Consider the following 17,895-nt stretch of genomic DNA (forward strand, 5'->3'; position numbering starts at 1 on the left):
TAAAAGATGAATATTAGAGGAGGGGAGTGATCAGCATTTGGGGACAAGATGGAAATTTTTTTGCCAACCGCTAACTAAAGAAATTCCTCCTCGCCTAGTCCTTTTTTCCAACTAAATTATATTTAATATGGGGAGTTGGGGATAGGGGTTGGGAGGAAGCGTAAGGAGAGGGAAGAGGAGGGGGGGAGAAGGGGAGGAGGGGGGGGGGAGGGGAGGGGGAGGGGAGGAAGGGAGAAGGGGAGGAAGGGAGAAGGGAGGGGAGGAAGAAAGGAGGGGGGGAGGGGAGGAAGAAAGGAGGGGGGGAGGAAGAAAGGAGGGGGGAGGAAGGAGAGGGGGGAAGGAAGGAGAGGGGGGAGGAAGGAGAGGGGGGGAGGAAGGAGAGGGGGGAGGAAGGAGAGGGGGGGGAGGAAGGAGAGGGGGGGAGGAAGGAGAGGGGGGGGGGAGGAAGGAGAGGGGGGGGAGGAAAGGAGAGGGGGGGGGAGGAAGGAGAGGGGGGGAGAAAGGAGGGGGGGGACGGGAGGACAGAAGAGGGGAAGGGAGAGGGAGGGGTGGAGGGAAGGAGAGGTAGACAGGGAGAGGGGAAGGGGTGGGGAGGGGGAGAGAGGGGAGGGGAGAGGGGGAGGGGGGAGGGGGAAGGGGAGAGGGGGTGGTGGAGGGGAGAGGGGAGGTGGAGCGGAAGGGGGAGGGGAGAGGGGAGAGGAGAGTGGGAGGGGAGAGGGGGGAGGGAGCGGGGGAGGGGTGAGGGAGAGGGGGAGGGGGGAGGGGGGAGGGGAGAGGGGGGAGGGGAGAGGGGAAGGGGAGAGGGGGAAGGGGAGAGGGGGAAGGGGAGAGGGGGAAGGGGAGAGGGAGAAGGGGAGAGGCAGTACCTGGTGAAGGCGAAGTACATGACGCTGATGATGGCGAAGGTGAGCAGGGTGATTGTGTGGGGTTTGTAGAAGAAGTCGATGGTGATATCCTCCACCTGCTGCTCGTTGATCATGCGGAAGTGCATCTTGTAGTTCACGTCGTTCTTGCTGATTGTCCGGCTGTATTCGCCCGACGCCATGGCTGCAACCGCTGGGCCGGAGCACGACGAGCCGAGTAAAGCCGATTGGAGCCGAGCCGACAGCAACGTGCCGGGGAGAGGAGGGTGAGTCTCAACTTGCCGTGACCCCACGAATAGACGCGGAATTCAATGCGTGAGTGAAGTGACTCAGCTGGGACGGGCGGCGTCTCTGGAGAGAAGGAGCGGGTGACGTTGCGGGTCGAGACCCTCCCTCAGACAGCATGCATCGCCACGGGGCTGCTTTAACAACACTGTTCACCCGCTAACATGAGGCGTTTGTGAAGATGAGAGTGAGATTATACGGATGTATCTGTGACTTCCCGCGCTGTCGGTCTGTCTGCAACTGGAACGTTGCCCGGAGCGGCCCCGCGCTCTCATTGGCTGCGGCCCGAACTGATACATTGTGGGTGACGGAGAGTGTATCCGAGCGGCCCACGTGGGCGCCTGCTGCGCCTGCTCAAAGTATCGTTACTCCTGGTGCTGCTCGTCACTCTCTCCCAGTCCCCCACTGCAGGGGTGTCTCTGTCTCTCCTCCAAAGTGTCCCTCTCTGTATCCAAACACTCTCTGATATTCCCATACCCCCCCTCTGTCTCCCCCATACCCCTCCTGTCTCCCCCATAACATCCCTCACCAGGAGTGCGGTATCCCCATCTCCCCTCTGCAGAAGTTCTCTCAACCTCTATTCCCCCCCTCTATCTCCCCTCATTCCTCCCCCTCTATCCTCCCCCCTCTATCCTCCCCCCCCCCCCAAATTCTCAAATCACCATCAACAGCAAACGACAAACCTGGTAAGTACTGCAAGGAACTGCAGATGCTGGGGTCATGAGCAAAGTGGGGTCACAGTGCTGGAGGAACTCAGCAGGCCAGGCAGCATCATCAGAGACCCACACCACCCTCGCCACGCGCTCATTCCACCCATGCCATCGGGAAGAAGGTACAGGAGCCTGACAGCTGTAACGTCCAGGTTCAGGAACAGCTTCTGAACTGCATAGACTTGGGGGCATTGTTTTTGTCTTTGCGCTATTATTGTTTGTTTATACTTTAATTATATATAAAGAAATATATATATATTTAAAACATAATATATGATGCACACTTGGCTGGTGTGGGCAAGTTCGGCTGAAGGGCCTGTTTCCACACTGTATCAATCTATGACTATGTGTATGTATATATATATATATATATATACGCACGCACACACAGTTACACGCACGCGCGCACACACATGCGCGCACACACACACAGAACTTTGTTGTGGTCACAAAGTCATGTTAATCCAGCTTTTTGTGTTTTATCTTCTGTTTATATATGTGTTGTGCTGCTGCAAGTGAGAATTTCAGTTCTGTTTATTATTGTTATGTGAACCCAAGGTACAGTGAAAAGCTTTTTGTTGCATGCTACCCAGTCAATGACAAGACCAAGCGTGATTACAACAAGACGACCACAGTGTGCGGATGCAGGATAAAGGCAGGGACTATCCCAACATTTAAGAAACAGTTAGACAGGTACATGGATAGGACAGGTTTGGAGGCGAAGGCCAAGACCAAGCGCAGGCAAGTAGGACTAGGGTAGCTGGGACATGTTGGCTGGTATGGACGAGATGGGCCGAAGGGCCTGTTTCCACACTGCATCACTCTTGACTCCATGTGCGGGGCAAGTGTTTTGTACAGTGAGGGGTAGGTACCTGGAAAGCACTGGTAAGCATGGGGGGGAGGAGGCAGAAACGACAGTGGTGCTTAAGATGCTTTGCAATAGACATATGAAAAGTGCAGGCAGATGACATTAGCTTATCTTGGCATTATTTTAGGCACAGGCATTGTGAACTGAAAGACGTGTTCCTGTACTGTTCTATATAGGAAGGAACTGCAGATGCTGGTTTAAATTTAAGACAAGGGTCTTGACCCGAAACATCGCCCATTCCTTCTCTCCAGACATGCTCCCTCTCTTGCTGAGTTACTCCAGCATTTTGTGTCTACCTGCACTCTTCTATGTATTCTTTTCTTTTATTATGAAATATTTTACTACACTGGCGCATTATAGTTTTAGTTTAGAGATCCAGCGTGGAACCGGGCCCTGAAGCTGGGACTATCGCAATGTTTAAGAAACAGTTAGAGGAGTAAATGCATACGACAGGTTTGTAGGGATATGGACCAGACGCAGGCAGGTGGGATTAGTGGAGATGGGACATGTTTGCCGGCGTGAGAAAGTTGGGCCGAGGGGCCTTGTTTCCACACTGTGTGACTCTGTAAAGAATACTTATCTATCAAATTTTTCTTTCACAGAATCTTGATTTGAATTTTAAAAATGGCCTCGCTGTGTCACCGCGCATGCAACAGGTGGACTTCACTGAGAGTTTCTGGTCTCCTTTTCTCTTCCAACCCAGAGGTGAAGGTGATGCCTGCAGCATCATACAGCCTTCATCCTCCGACTGGTGCAGGCGGACATCGGTGTTTCCTCGTTCAAAAGCGCTGGAGGTTGACACATTTTAGCTTCAGCTCCTCAGCAACAGGCTCGCCACCCAGTGAAGAAGCTGACTCGGTGCAGTTCGTAGACAACAGTCCGTTGCAAAATACAAAGCACAACCAGGGCCGAACCGAACTGTCCACACCGGATGACAGCTTACTACCCATAGGTAAGCTGGTGGAGAAGCTGTCTTTTTAATTTAAAGATAGACACACAATACTGGAGCAACTCAGCGGGACAGGCAGCGTCTCTGGAGAGAAGGAATGGGTGATGTTTTGGGTTAAGACCTTCTTCCGATGTTTCAATTCTTTAGTCAAAATTCCATGCCAGCTTCAGCGCTGTTCATCAGCTTAGAGATGCAGCATGAAAATAGGCCCTTCGGCCCACCGAGTCTACGCAGGCACCACCTGTAGGAAGGAACTGCAGATGCTGGTTTAAACCGAAGGTCAACACAAAATGCTGGAGTAACTCAGCGGGACTCATGTGTGTCGTTCTTCAGACTGAAGAATGGTCTCGACCCGAAACATCACCCATTCCTTCTCTCCAGAGATGCTGCCTGTCCCCCGCTGAGTTACTCCAGCATTTTGTGTCTATCTACGCAGGCACAATTGGAGATACAATGTCCACGCCGACCAGTGATCACTCGTGTGCTAATTCTCTCCTACATACTAGGGACAATTTACAGAAGCCAATTAACCTACAAACCTGTGTGTCTTTGGAATGTGGGAGGAAACCGGAGCTCCCTGAGAAATTCCACGCGGGTCACGGTGAGAGCGTACAAACTCCGTACAGATAGCGCCCGTAGTCTGGAACAAACCTGGGTGTCCAGCACTTTGAGGCATCGGACCTACCCGCTGCGTCACTGTGCTGCCCACTGGATAGCAGCTTTGGAACACTCTGAAGTACCATGTTGATAGGTTATCAACAAGTATACGTTTGGAAATCTGCCAAACTACCGATGTAATAATATGTATGTTGACTTGTTAGTACTCAATTTAAATCATTTTTGTTTTTCTTTGTAATTCGCATGCTAGGGCAGAATGAAACGTTTTTGCTATCCAATAAGATCAAATAAGATTAGCAGCTGTACCGCTGCCTTAGCGCCAGAGACCCGGGTTCGATCCTGACTACGGGTGCTGTCTGCATGGAGTTTGCACGTGAAGGTGACAAGGAGGCATACAATCAGTAAAATTAATCAGGAGGTCAGTGAGAACTAGGATGGGGGAGAGAGATGGAGAGAGAGGGGGAAGGCAAGGGTTACTTGAAGTTGGAGAAGTCAAGATTCATACCGCTGGGTTGTAAGCTGCCCCAGCGAAATATGTTCAAGAGAAATACAAGAGGGAAAAAAAAGAGCTTAATGGGGAGGTGTCACAGAATTAACAGGTGGGCGGCCACGGTGGCGCAGCGGTAGAGTTGCTGCCTTACAGCACCAGAGACCCGGGTTCGATCTTGACTACGGGTGTTGTCTGTACGGAGTTTGCACGTTCTCCCTGTGACCTGCGTGGGTTCTCTCCGGTTTCCTCCCACACTCCAAAGACGTGAAGGTTTGCAGATGAATTGGCCAGTGTGTCAGACGGAACTAGTGAACGATGGTCAGCATTAACTAGGTATGTTGCAAAGCCTACCTGAAGCGTCGTTGAAAATCTGCCGTTGTGGGTGTGCGCGATTTTGGCGCCGTTTAGAGGGGGCGGGTTTAAAACGCGATTTTCTCTAAGCTGTTCCAATCGAAAATGTTCAGCCTAGTTAATTATTAACGAAAAATCGCTGGAAGACCCCGTCGCAAAAGCTATTATTAGTTTTAAAGGCCTTGAATAATAGTTATAGTAATTTAAAAATCAATCTTTAAACCCGCGACAGCCAGCAACCGCAGGGTCCCATAAAGCAAACCACAGAAGTTAGGTTGTATATTTTTACATTAAAAAGGGCTTTTAAAGAACCCTTTATACAAAGTTTAATATTGCGAGTAGCTCAATTTGGCCCCATTGTATCCCGCAGTATTTTTCTCGGCATTTGGGGCACAAATCTACCGCAATGTGAACGTTCTAAACCAGCGCGTTCCACAGGGACCCACTGGAAAGCTGATTTAAAATGGACTTTAATTTGCAGCAATTGAACACTAAATTCCTTCCATTTGGCCTATAAATTAATGTAAATGAGATTTAAAAATCATGTTTTATTGTGAATTATTTGTGAATATTATTTGGACATTTAGGCTATTTAAAAATGTTAATCATTTATTAAGAAATGGATAGATGTTTAGATCTAGTAATTGAAGTCTGAAATTAGCTACAATTAGGTAACTAACTAATTATATGCTTTAATTTCAGGTCATCCAAGTAAGATTATTTTATATTTGTTTCAGAATGCTTCAATCTATGATAACTGAAGATTTCATTCAGTTCTCTTAATTTTTAAGAAAGTTATGGGCTTTTGACTGTTCACGATCACAGCTTTTTTGTTATGTCCATAGAAAATCAATAGGGAACAAGATGCTCATTTCCCAGTATGAAAATGGCCATAACTTTTTAAATACTTGAGATATGAAAGTGAATTAGGTGTCAAATTAAACTTATTTTTATGCTTTATCTGATGGGATAAATTACAGACTTGATTTTTAAAATCTCAAAATTTTGTAACATTGCTACATTAACTCGGTGGGTCGAAGGGCCTGTTTGCACGCTGCATCTTTAAACTAAACGATAATACTGTACATAAATGCAATCGTAACCCTGAAGTACAACAGCAAAGGGGAAGATACAGAGGGCAGAATATAGTTCTCAGCATTGTAGCGCAAATTATAGCCATTTTGGTTAATGTGTTGATTTTTCCATTAAAATTCCAGTATTTGATGATGTCCCACTACCGTCGGTGTTTGAGGAAATATCTGACGAGGAAGCTTTACACATTGAGGCGAGCCCACCACTCCCTCCGACCTCTTTCACGCTTCGTGACTACGTGGACAGGTCCGAGACTCTGACCAAGCTGGTGCTTCTGGGTGAGTGCTAACTGAACGTGGAACATCGAGCATTGCGCAGGACAGCACCGTTAGGGCAGCACAGTGGTAGAGTTGCTGCCTTACCCCTCTTGAAGCACCAGAGCCTCGGGTTCGATCCCGACCACGGGTGCTGTTTGTACGTTCTCCCCGTGACCGCGTGGGTTTTCTCCCAGATCTGTAATATAGACATAGACTTAGAAAATAGGTGCGGGAGGAGGCCATTCGGCCCTTCAAGCCAGCACCGCCATTCTTTGTGATCATAACCACATAACAATTACAGCACGGAAACAGGCCATCTCGGCCCTACAAGTCCGTGCCGAATAATTATTTTCCCTTAGTCCCACCTGCCTGCACTCATACCATAACCCTCCATTCCCTTCTCATCCATATGCCTATCCAATTTATTTTTAAATGATACCAACGAACCTGCCTCCACCACTTCCACTGGAAGCTCATTCCACACCACTACCACTCTCTGAGTAAAGAAGTTCCCCCTCATGTTACCCCTAACCTTCTGTCCCTTAATTCTGAAGTCATGTCCTCTTGTTTGAATCTTCCCTATTCTCAAAGGGAAAAGCTTGGCCACATCAACTCTGTCTATCCCTCTCATCAATTTAAAGATCTCTATCAAGTCCCCCCTTAACCTTCTGCGCTCCAGAGAATAAAGACCTAACTTATTCAACCTTTCTCTGTAACTTTGGCTGATCGTCCCCAGTCAATAACCCGCGCCTGCCTTCTCCCCATATACCTTGATTCCACTAGCCCCCTAGAGCTCTATCTAACTCTCTCTTAAATCCATCCAGTGACTTGGCTTCCACTGCCCTCTGTGGCAGGGAATTCCACAAATTCACAACTCTCTGGGTGAAAAAGTTTTTTCTCACCTCAGTCTTAAATGGCCTCCCCTTTATTCTAAGACTGTGGCCCCTGGTTCTGGACTCGCCTAACATTGGCAACATTTTTCCTGCATCTAGCTTGTTCAGTCCTTTTATAATTTTATATGTTTCTATAAGATCCCCCCCCCCCCTCATCCTTCTATATCTGAGATCTCGCCCAAAGAGTTGTGAATCTGTGGAATTCTCTCCCTCAGAGGGCAGTGGAGACCAATTCTCTGGATGCTTTCAAGAGATAGTTAGATAGTGCTTTTAAAGATGGAGGAGTCAAAGGATATGGGGAGAGGGCAGGAACGGGGTACTGATTGTGGATGATCAGCCATAATCACAGTGAATGGTGGTGCTGGCTCGAATGGCCTACTTCTGAACCTATTGTCTAATTTTGGTTTCCTCCCGCACTCCAAAGACGTTAATTGGCTTTGGTTTGAATATTTGGTATAAGTATAAATTGTCTCCGGTGGCGAATGCAGCGCCGGAGACCCGGGTTCGATCCCGACTACAGGTGCTGTCTGTACGGAGTTTGTACGTTCTACCCCTGACCTGCGTGCGTTTTCTCCGAGTTCTTCGGTTTCCTCCCACACTCCAAAGACGTACAGGTTTGTAGGTTAATTGGCTTGGTAAATGTAAAAATTGCCCCTAGTGGGTAAAGGATAGTGTTAATCTTTCTCCCCTCACCTTAAACCTAGGTCCTCTAGTACTCGATTCCCCTACTCTGGGCCAAAGACTCTATGCGTTTATCCAATCTATTCCTCTCATGATTTTGTGCACTTCCATGAGATGACCGCTCATCCTCTTCCGCTCCAAGGAATAAAGTCCTAGCCTGCTCAACCTCTCCCTCTAGCTCTGTCTGTCTGTCTGTCTGTTGTAAAACACCATGCTGGAGGAGTGAGTCGGGCAACATCTATAGAAGGTATGGGCAAGTCTTAAGAAGGGTCCCGACTTGATGCATTGCCTGTCCATTCGTTTCCACAGATACTGCCTGACTTGCGGAGTTCCTCCAGCACTTTGTTTCTGTTTCAGTTTAGTATATTGTCACAGAGTACAACCTTATGTATCGGTACCGTGAAAAGCTTTTGTTGCGAGCTAATCAGTCATTGGAGAGACACTATATGGTTACATTCGAGCCATTCACAGTGTACTGATGTATGATAAGGTTGTACTCCATGTATGACCCTAAATGACACAAGAATGATCCCAGGAATGAGTACGTTAACCTATGATGAGTGTTTGTCGGCACTGGGCCTGTACTCACTGGAGTTTAGAAGAATGAGGGGGGCACCTCATTTAAACATACAGAATAGTGAAAGGCTTGGATAGAATGGATGTGGAGAGGATGTTTCCACTAGCAGGAGAGTCTAGGAATAGAGGTCACAGCCTCGGAATAAAAGGACGTTCTTTTGGGAAGGAGATGAGGGGGAATTTCTTTAGTCAGAGGGTGGTGAATCTGTGAAATTCTTTGCCACAGAAGTGCTGTGGAGGCCAGGTCAGTGGATATTCTTATGGCAGAGAGAGATTCTTAATGAGTACAGGTGTCAGAGGTTATGGGGAGAAGACAGGAGAATGGGGTTAGAAGGGAGAGATAGACAAGCCATGATTGAATGGCGGAGTAGACTTGTTGGGCCGAATGGCCTAATTCTACTCCTCTTCCTTGTGACCTTGTATGTGTTTATCACTGTTCGGCAGCTGGAACGAGTGGCTTTTTTATGACTAATTGTCACAATAACAAATGCATTTTACTGTTATGGGTTTTATTGCATAATAATAGGTGTCGACCTGTCCAAACTACAAAAGCGACCAAATGTGGCCAATATGCTGTTGCGACTGGATTTTGACCGAGACGTAAAAGATCGACTTCTGTTCCTGAAGGATGTAGGTGTAGAAGAAGAATTGCTCGGGGCATTCCTCACAAGGAATCCCTTCATCCTCACTGAAGACTTGGAGAATTTACAGAAGAGGTAAAGATTAAATTCCAAATTGCATTTGGGCCTGATGAGACTGCAGGCAGGTTCATCTTTTAATTTTAGAGATACAGCACGGAAACAGGCCCATCAGCCCACCGGGTCCGTGCCGACCAGCTATCCCCGCACATTAACGCTGTCCTCCACACACTCGGAACAATTTTACACATACACCAAGCCAATGAACCCACAAACCTGCATGTCTTTGGAGTGTGGGAGGAAATTGAAGATCTCGGAGAAAACCCACGCAGGTCACGGGGAGAACGTACAAACTCCGTACAGACAGCACCTGTAGTCGGGATCGAACTCGGGGCTCCGGCGCTGCATTCGCTGTAAGGCGGCAACTCTACCGCTGCACCACCGTGACTGTTAATTCTGTGACACCTCCCTGTTAAGCTCTTTATTCTCTTGTGTTTCTCTTCAGCATATTTCGCTGGGGCAGCTTACAACCCAGCGGTACGAATCTTGACTTCTCTAACTTCAAATAACCCTTGCCTTCCCCCTCTCTCTCGCTCTCTCCATCTCTCCCCTAGTAGTATATTCCATTATATGTTGAAGTTTTCTAAAATTTAATCGTGTGTTCAAATGTAATAAATTTTGTAATGTGGATGTTTTAAATATTTTAAGAAAATATGTTTTTTTTTCACCTTAGGGTACAATATCTGCAATCGAAGAAATTCAGCACAGCAGCCATTTCACGGATGGTGTCAGGAGCTCCGTATTTGTTAAATTTCAGCGTGGAAAGACTGGACAACAGGTTGGGATTCTACCAGGAAGAACTGGGACTAAGTACGCAGAAGGTAAATAATTGAATTCTTTCCATGTGGAAGTCCCCTCAGGAGAACTCCGCAAATGCCAGTGGGGAGACTTGACATTTTCGCTTAAGGAGACCTCGTGTAAGTTTGTAGGTTCTAAGAGCAGATTTAGGCCATTCAGCCCATCAAGTCTACTCCGCCATTTAATCATGGCTGATCTATCTCTCCCTCTCAACCCCATCTATCTCTCTCTCTCTCTCTCTCTCAACCCCATTCTCCTGCCTTCTCCCCAAACCCCCTGACACCCTTTCTAATCAAGAATCAGTCAATCTATTAAAAAAATATCCATTGACTTGGCCTTCACAGCCGTCTGTGGCAAAGAATTCCACAGATTCACCACCCTCTGACGAAATAAGTTCTTCCTCACCTCCTTCCTAAAGGAACGTCCTTTAAATCTGAGGCTATGGCCTCTGGTCCTAGACTCTCCCACTAGTGGAAACATTCTCCCCACATCCACTCTATCTTGGCCTTTCACTGTTCGGTAAGTTTCAATGAGGTTTCTCCCCTCATCCTTCTAAACTCCAGCTAGTACAGGGTTAATATATGATGAGCGTTTGACGGCACTGGGCCTGTACTCGCTGGAGTTTAGAAGGACGATTGTAATCATGTATAGTCTTGCTGACTATATCTCGCACCACGTGACAATAACTAAACTAGGCTGTGCTGATAAGCTAATAACTTAAGTGAGGCTATTTTTGAATTCCGTCAATTCCTGCTCTTGATGTTATTTTTGTTTTGTCTACCTTTTTATCTTGAGTGATTTTTCAGTGAAATGTGTTTCTTCTTTCCTAGACTCGAGATCTGGTCATTCGACTCCCTAAATTGCTGACTGGTAGCTTGGAGCCAGTCAAGGAAAATCTTAGAGTAAGTGGAATGACAATAACCTTCTCCGAACAGCGTGGTGTTTCTTCATTTCAAATTCCCTTTGTGGCACCTTTTCATACTTGAGTTTGGCTTGATTGTATTTGTGTGTAGTTTTATCTGATTTAATAGTGTACAAACAAAAGCTTTTTGCTGTAGGAAGGAACTGCAGAAGCCAGGGGGAAGCTGCGATCGAGGCGGGAGTGTCCCGGGGAGCTTTGCATCATCCTTTACCACACGATACAATAGAACTTTATTTATCCCAGGAGGGAAATTGATCTGCGAACAGTCATAAAAACACAATATACATGAAGCATGGAATTAAAGTGATGAGTGGAAAGGATTGGGGATGTGCAATGATTGGGGGGGGGAGTCTACCCCACGGCAGAAGGAGGAGGAAATATGTAGGAAGGAACTGCAGATGCTGGTTTAAACCGAAGATAGACACAGAAAGCTGGAGTGACTCAGCGGGACAGGCAGCATCTCTGGAGAGAAGGGATGGGTGATGTTTCGGGATGAGACCCTTCTTCAGACTGGTTAGGGATAAGGGAAACGAGAAATGTAGGCGATGATGTAGAACGATGAAAACGTTGATGTAGAATATATGCAAAAAAAAACAATGATAAAGGAAACAGGCCAATGTTAGCTGATAGGTGAAAATGAGAAGCTAGTGCGACATGGGTGGGGGAGGGATACAGTTTACACCTTCACAAGATCACCCCTCATCCTCTGCATGTCTCTGAGTATTAATGCTCCGTGAGTATTATCCCCTATTAATATTTTGCTCATCCGTGAATATAGGTGCTCCATTCTTCATGGCCCTTCCTTCAGCAGCTATGTCTGCGAATTTTGCTACTCCTTAAAATACTTCTCTGTCTCACTTTCCTCCTGTATGATGCTCTTAAAACACCATAAACCCCATTTATAAGGAATTTCACTTTAAAATGTGGATTGAAGTTTACAATGCAAACCGTAATAAGTATCAAAGCGGGAACATTTTTTAATTGTTTGCAATGTATCAATTTTGCAAGATTATTAAGAGGCATAGCATACGCCACAGAAACAGGCCCTTTGGCCCAACATGCTCACTCCAACCAAGATACCCCATCTACACTAGTCCCATCTGCCTGCATTACAGCATTATTTGTAGGAAGGAACTGCAGATGCTGGTTTAAACCGAAGGTAGACACAAAAAGCTGGTGTAACTCAGCGGGACAGGCAGCATCTCTGGAGAACGTCACCCATTGCTTCTCTCCAGAGATGCTACCTGTCACGCTGAGTTACTCCAGCTTTTTGTGTCTATCTATACATAGATAAGGAAGTGTAAGATGTGAAAACAGGACAAACATTTTTCCTTGAACTCCATTCCCTTTGTCCTGTCTTCACACCTCACATGTCCTTATCTGTGTATCTCCCTCTCCCCTGACATTAATCTGAAGAAGGGCCTCGATCCGAAACGTCACACATTCCTTCTCCCCAGAGACGCTGCCTCACCCGCTGAGTTACTCCAGCATTTTGTGTCTACCCTCAGTTCTCTTGCTTTCCAGGTTTGTCGGATTGAGTTGGGCTTTCGTGAGAATGAAATCCAGCAAATGATCACGTGTGTCCCTAAGCTACTCCTTGCCAGCAAGAGTAAAGTGACTAGATTGTTCGATTACCTGCACAATACAATGGGCATTCCTCACCATCTGATGACAAAGTTTCCTCAGGTAAATATACATGTTTAGTACATTTATTATAGTAAATATCAAGGCTGGGAAACGGTACATTCAAAGATAAAAAGCTGGAGTAACTCAGCGGGTCGGACAGCGTCTCTGGAGAAAAGGAATAGGTGACATCTTGGGTCGAGATGAAACGTCACCCATTCCTTTTCTCCAGAGATGCTTTTCTCCAGGGACGCTTGCTCCAGAGAAGATGCTTTTCTTCCCTACAGCCATCGGGCTATTAAACACGACAACAAATGCAGATGCTGGTTTACCAAGGATAAACACAGAAGTCTTTGACTGCAAAAAGTTGTGACCACTGCCCAGTCCATCACCGGCTCTGACCTCCCCACCATCGAAGGAATCTATCGAAGTCGCTGCGTCAAAAAGGCAGCCAACATCATCAGAGACCCACACCATCCTGGCCACGCACTCATTTCACCATTGCCATCGGGAAGAAGGTACAGGAGCCTGAGAACTGTAACGTCCAGGTTCAGGAACAGCTTCTTCCCTACGGCCATCAGGCTATTAAACACAACAACGAATAAGCTCTGAACTACAATAGACTATTATTATTATTGCAGTATATTTGTTTATTTATTGAGTATGTGTGCATGTGTATATATACACACTGAACTTGCTTTTTCTCCCGTCACGTACTATGTTTACATATTCTGTTGTGCTGCAGCAAGCAAGAATTGACTCGCTGAGTTACTCCAGCAACTTTGTCTTTTTCCTTGGCAAACCAGCATCTGCAGTTCCTTGTTTCTTCATAATTATAATGCCCTTTTCACGTATCAGCATTGGATTCTACCAAAATAAACACATTTTAAACTAGTAGCATAGTATCTATAGTATACATTATATCTAATAGTATATATTAGAATTTAGCTTGGTTCAGAGATGCAGCATAGAAACGGGACCTTTGACCCACCGAGTCCATGCCGGCCAGCGATCACCCGTTCACACTAGTTCTATGTTATCACACTATCTCATCCACTCTCCACACACCAGGGGCAATTTAAAGAGCCCAAGTAGTTTGTTTAGAGACACAGCGTGAAAATGGGCCATTCGTCATAAGGAACAGGAGTAATTGGAGTAGAATTAGCCCATTTGACCCATCAAGTCTACTCCGCCATTCAATCATGGCTGATCTATCTCTCCCTCCAAACCCCATTCTCCTGCAGCCTTCCCATAACCTCTGACACCTGTACTAATCAAGAATCTATCTAACTCTGCCTTAAAAATATCCACTGACTTGGCCTCCACAGCCTTCTGTGGCGAAGGATTCCACAGATTGACCAGGCTAAATAAACAAATGTAAAACTAGTAACATAGTATCTATAGTATGCATTATATCTGTCCACGTCGACCAGCGATCATCCTTTAAATGCTTTTTACACATGTCAGCATTGGGTTCTACCAGAGTAAATAAAAATCTTAGATGCGAGTTACAATCTTGGAAATGAATTACCATAATAACATTTGAAGAAAAGATGTTCAAAATGTCCTTAGAAACTTATCCTGTTGATGCTGTCTAATTACATTTTATAAATCATTGTTTACAAATACACAGGACAAGATGTTAAAAGTCCAAAGTGCCAAATATCAATTTACTCCCGATGGTGATGGGAGCCTTCTGTACTCACCTATGCTCCTCCGATGTTGAGAAAGGCTAGACAGACACATCATTGGGGTTATCAAGTGGGCACCTACTTTCATTGACATTTCGCTGATTGGACCCACGACGTCTCCAGTGGCGTCCCAGAACCACCCCCCTCTGCATCTGTCTAGTCGGTTATTTGGGAGACCAGAGCCACCCGTGATGTTTCTTTGATGGCCTGGCGTAGGGCTTGTCCGCTTGTCCCCCAGGTCCTTCATCAGTCTTAAGGTAGATGTTGCCACGAATCCTCGACATCCAACTTCTACCGGGCAGATCTTAGCTCTCCAGCCCCGCTGTTCTGCCTCTGCTGCAAATTGTAGCGATGTTGTTTCGGAAGAGGAAACTAATCTTCCTGAGAGTAACCTAGGTTTACCACAGAAGGCAAACAATGAAGTCTCCAAATCACTATGGTGCTGTCTGTACGGAGTTTGTACTTCCCCTGTGACCGCGCGGGTTTTCTCCGGACTCTCCGGTTTCCTCCCACACTCCAAAGACATGAGGGTTAATTGGCTTCTGTAAATTGTCCCTTGTATGTAGGATAAAACTAGTGCATGAATGATCGCTGGCCGGCTCGGACTCGGTGGACCGAAGAGCCTGTTTCCACACTGTATCTCTTAACTGAACCATCAGAAAGTTATAAATGGCAAATTTAACACATTCCTGAAGTGTAAGCTTTCAGTTCAACCTCGAGTTTCCTCCAGAGGGTTTAGAAGGGGGAAAAACAAGAAACAAAAACCATCCATGTTGAAGGGACATGCCTCTGGTATTACTATCAGGGCACTGTTTACATAGCTGTCGATTTAATGTAGGCTAATTTTCTTTACATACTAGAAATTGTCCAGTTGTTGAGTATTATTCTCAGTGGGTGCGATTTTAATTTGTCACAAAAAGCTGGAGTAACTCGGCATCTCTCCAGAGATAGACAATAGATGCTGGACTAGGCCATTTGGCCCTTCGAGCCAGCACCGCCAGTCAATGTGATCATGGCTGATCACCCCCAATCAGTATCCCGTTCCTGCCTTCTCCCCATATCCCCTGACTCTGCTATTTTTAAGAGCCCTATCTAGCTCTCTCTTGAAAGCATCCAGAGAACCTGCCTCCACTGCCCTCTGAGGCAGGGAATTCCACAGACTCGACACTGTCTGTGAGAAAAATTGTTTCCTCATCCTGTTCTAAATGGCTTACTCCTTATTCCTAAACTGTGGCCCCTGGTTCTGAACTCCCCCAACATCGGGAACCTGTTTCCTGCTTCTAGTGTGTCCAAACCCTTAACAATCTTATATGTTTCAATCCTCTGAGCATTTGACAGTACCGCCATCCCGGGAATTAACCTTGTAAACCTACGCTGCACTCCCACAATAGCAAGAATGTCCTTCCTCAAATTAGGGGACCAAAACTGCACATAATACTCCAGGTGTGGTCTCACTAGAGCCCTGTACAACTGCAGAAGGACCCCTTTGCTCTTATATTCGATTCCTCTTGTTATGAAGGCCAACATGCCATTCGCTTTCTTCACTGCCTGCTGTATCTGCATGCTGAGTTACTCCAGCTTTTTGTGTCTGTATTTGTCTGCAGATCCTTCCAACACATTTTATTTTGTCAATTACATTTCAAAAATCTTTTGAGTATTTTTCTAATGTTAACATATAATTATTGGGAGGTCTGACCCCCCCCCCCCTAATACGAGGTCCTTGTTATTTATTGTCCTAGGCTTTCAATGCAAAGTTTTTGAGGATAAAAGATCGACACCTGTTTCTCCAGCACGTGGGCCGGGCCCAGTATGACCCATCTCAGCCCAACTACATTCCCCTGGATAAACTGGTGGCAACGCCCGACGATGTATTTTGTGTGACGTTAGCAAAAGCCACGTTGTCAGACTTTGAGACGTTCCAAAAAACGCTCTAAATTACTTTGCGTGGCTTCGTGGACTGGGCGGCACGGTGGCGCGGCAGGTGGAGTTGCTGCCTCACAGCGTCAGTGACCCGGGTTCGATCCTGACAGGGGGTGCTGCCTGTGCAAGGTTTGTATGTTCTGGTGACCGCCTGGGATATCTCCGGGTGCTCCGGTTTCAATAGACAATAGGTGCAGGAGTAGGCTGTTCGGCCCTTCGAGCCAGCACCGCCATTCAATGTGATCATGGCTGCTCATCCTTAATCAGTACCCGCTTCCTGCCTTCTCCCCATATCCCCCGACTCCATTATCTTTAAGAGCCCTCTCTTGAAAATACCTAGAGAACCGGCCTCCACCGCCCTCTGATGCAGAGAATTCCACAGACTCACAACTCTGTGTGGAAAAAGTGTTTCCTCATCTCCATTCTAAATGGCTTACCCCTTATTCTTAAACTGTGGCCTCTGGTTCTGGACTCCCCCAACATCGGGAACATGTTTCCTGCTTCTAGCGTGTCCAAACCCTTAATAATCTTATTATTGTCTGAAGAGGGGTTTCGGCCCGAAACGTCGCCTATTTCCTTCGCTCCATAGATGCTGCTGCACCCGCTGAGTTTCCCCAGCAATTTTGTGTACCTTAATAATCTTATATGTTTCAATAAGATGCCCTCTCATCCTTCTAAATTCCAGTGTACACAAGCCCAAACTCATCCTTCTAAAGTATATAGTGTATCCTCATCTCCGTTGTAAATGGCTTACCCCTTCCTCCCACACTGCAAAGACGCACAGGTTTGTAGGTTAATTGGCTTCTATAAATTCCCCCTGGAGTGTAGGATCGAACTAGTGCATCGGGTGATCGCTGGTCGGCACGGACTCGGTGGGCCGAAGGGCCTGTTTCCATACTGTACCTCTAAACTAAACTAAAAACTGAAGAACAGTACAGCACAGGAGCAGGCCCTTCGACCCACAATGTCCATGCTGAACATGATGCCGAGCTAAGCTAACCTTATCTGTCAGCATGTGATCCCTGTCCCTGCGTATGTATCCGTGTACCTATCTAAAGGCCTCTTCAATGCAGTGGTTCAAGTGTACTTTGTTTGCCAAAGGAAGTTGAGGTGCAGTGAAATTCATTTTGAATAGAGTCCAGTACAGGTATCACTGTACCCAAGCACTAAAATACATCTTGGATAAGCTTCCCGGATACAGTGCAAGTGTACACTAATTGTACCAAGACGGTATACAGAGTCTGTACCAATTTCAAGTCTCAGTTGTTAATGGGTCTGTCCCAATTAGGCGATTTTTTGGGCGACTGCCGCAAAATTTTCAACATGTTGAAACATTTTCGACGACAGTGGTGACAATTTTTGATGTAGGTTGACGAAGATGTTGTCGTAGGTTGTCGCCAAGTGTTGTAGGTAGATTCCATTAAAACTAGTCGGTCGGCAGTCGCCGAAAGTGTCGTCGAAGTGGGACAGGCTCTTAAGTGCTTCGCCACACTCTGCAGCTGCAGGCTGTAAGCCACTATCCCATATCCCACCACCACCACTGGCCTCTGGCTGTGTGCGTTCCAGGTACCAAACCTTTCTCTGTGTAAAAACTGGCCTTTCACACCTCA

At 46.5% G+C, this 17,895-nt stretch overlaps 2 protein-coding genes across 3 annotated transcripts in view; one reads left to right on the top strand and one right to left on the bottom strand.

Moving 5' to 3' along the window:
* The window catches only part of ptdss1 (phosphatidylserine synthase 1), a 43,250-nt gene extending 42,175 nt beyond the window's left edge, over positions 1-1,075 (bottom strand). The window contains exon 1 of the mRNA XM_033020062.1: positions 867-1,075. Within this exon, the coding sequence (XP_032875953.1) occupies positions 867-1,045 (179 nt within the window). The 5' untranslated portion in view covers positions 1,046-1,075. The remainder of the gene's footprint in view (positions 1-866) is intronic.
* Positions 1,076-16,435, top strand: mterf3 (mitochondrial transcription termination factor 3). 2 transcript variants are annotated; one of them, XM_033020064.1, is made up of 8 exons: positions 1,076-1,129; positions 3,329-3,678; positions 6,352-6,504; positions 9,160-9,349; positions 10,005-10,152; positions 10,960-11,031; positions 12,576-12,737; positions 16,105-16,435. In XM_033020064.1, exons 2-8 carry the CDS (start codon positions 3,351-3,353, stop codon positions 16,297-16,299), a joined length of 1,248 nt encoding a protein of 415 aa, XP_032875955.1. In that variant the 5' UTR covers positions 1,076-1,129; positions 3,329-3,350; the 3' UTR covers positions 16,300-16,435. The 2 variants fall into 2 exon arrangements, with proteins under 2 accessions (XP_032875955.1, XP_032875954.1); XM_033020063.1 differs by lacking the exon at positions 1,076-1,129 and adding an exon at positions 1,795-1,834.
* The last annotated feature ends 1,460 nt before the right edge of the window (positions 16,436-17,895 follow it).

The sequence above is a fragment of the Amblyraja radiata genome, chromosome 4 (genome assembly GCF_010909765.2).
Source record: "Amblyraja radiata isolate CabotCenter1 chromosome 4, sAmbRad1.1.pri, whole genome shotgun sequence".
Taxonomy (NCBI): domain Eukaryota; kingdom Metazoa; phylum Chordata; class Chondrichthyes; order Rajiformes; family Rajidae; genus Amblyraja; species Amblyraja radiata.

Excerpts from the sequence above, each read along its gene's own strand:
- mterf3 (XM_033020064.1), top strand. The coding sequence starts at position 3,351 with ATGGCCTCGCTGTGTCACCGCGCATGCAACAGGTGGACTTCACTGAGA. Across the intron at positions 9,350-10,004 it reads TTGGAGAATTTACAGAAGAG|GGTACAATATCTGCAATCGA; the intron begins GTAAAGATTAAA and ends TTTTCACCTTAG. Across the intron at positions 11,032-12,575 it reads CAGTCAAGGAAAATCTTAGA|GTTTGTCGGATTGAGTTGGG; the intron begins GTAAGTGGAATG and ends CTTGCTTTCCAG.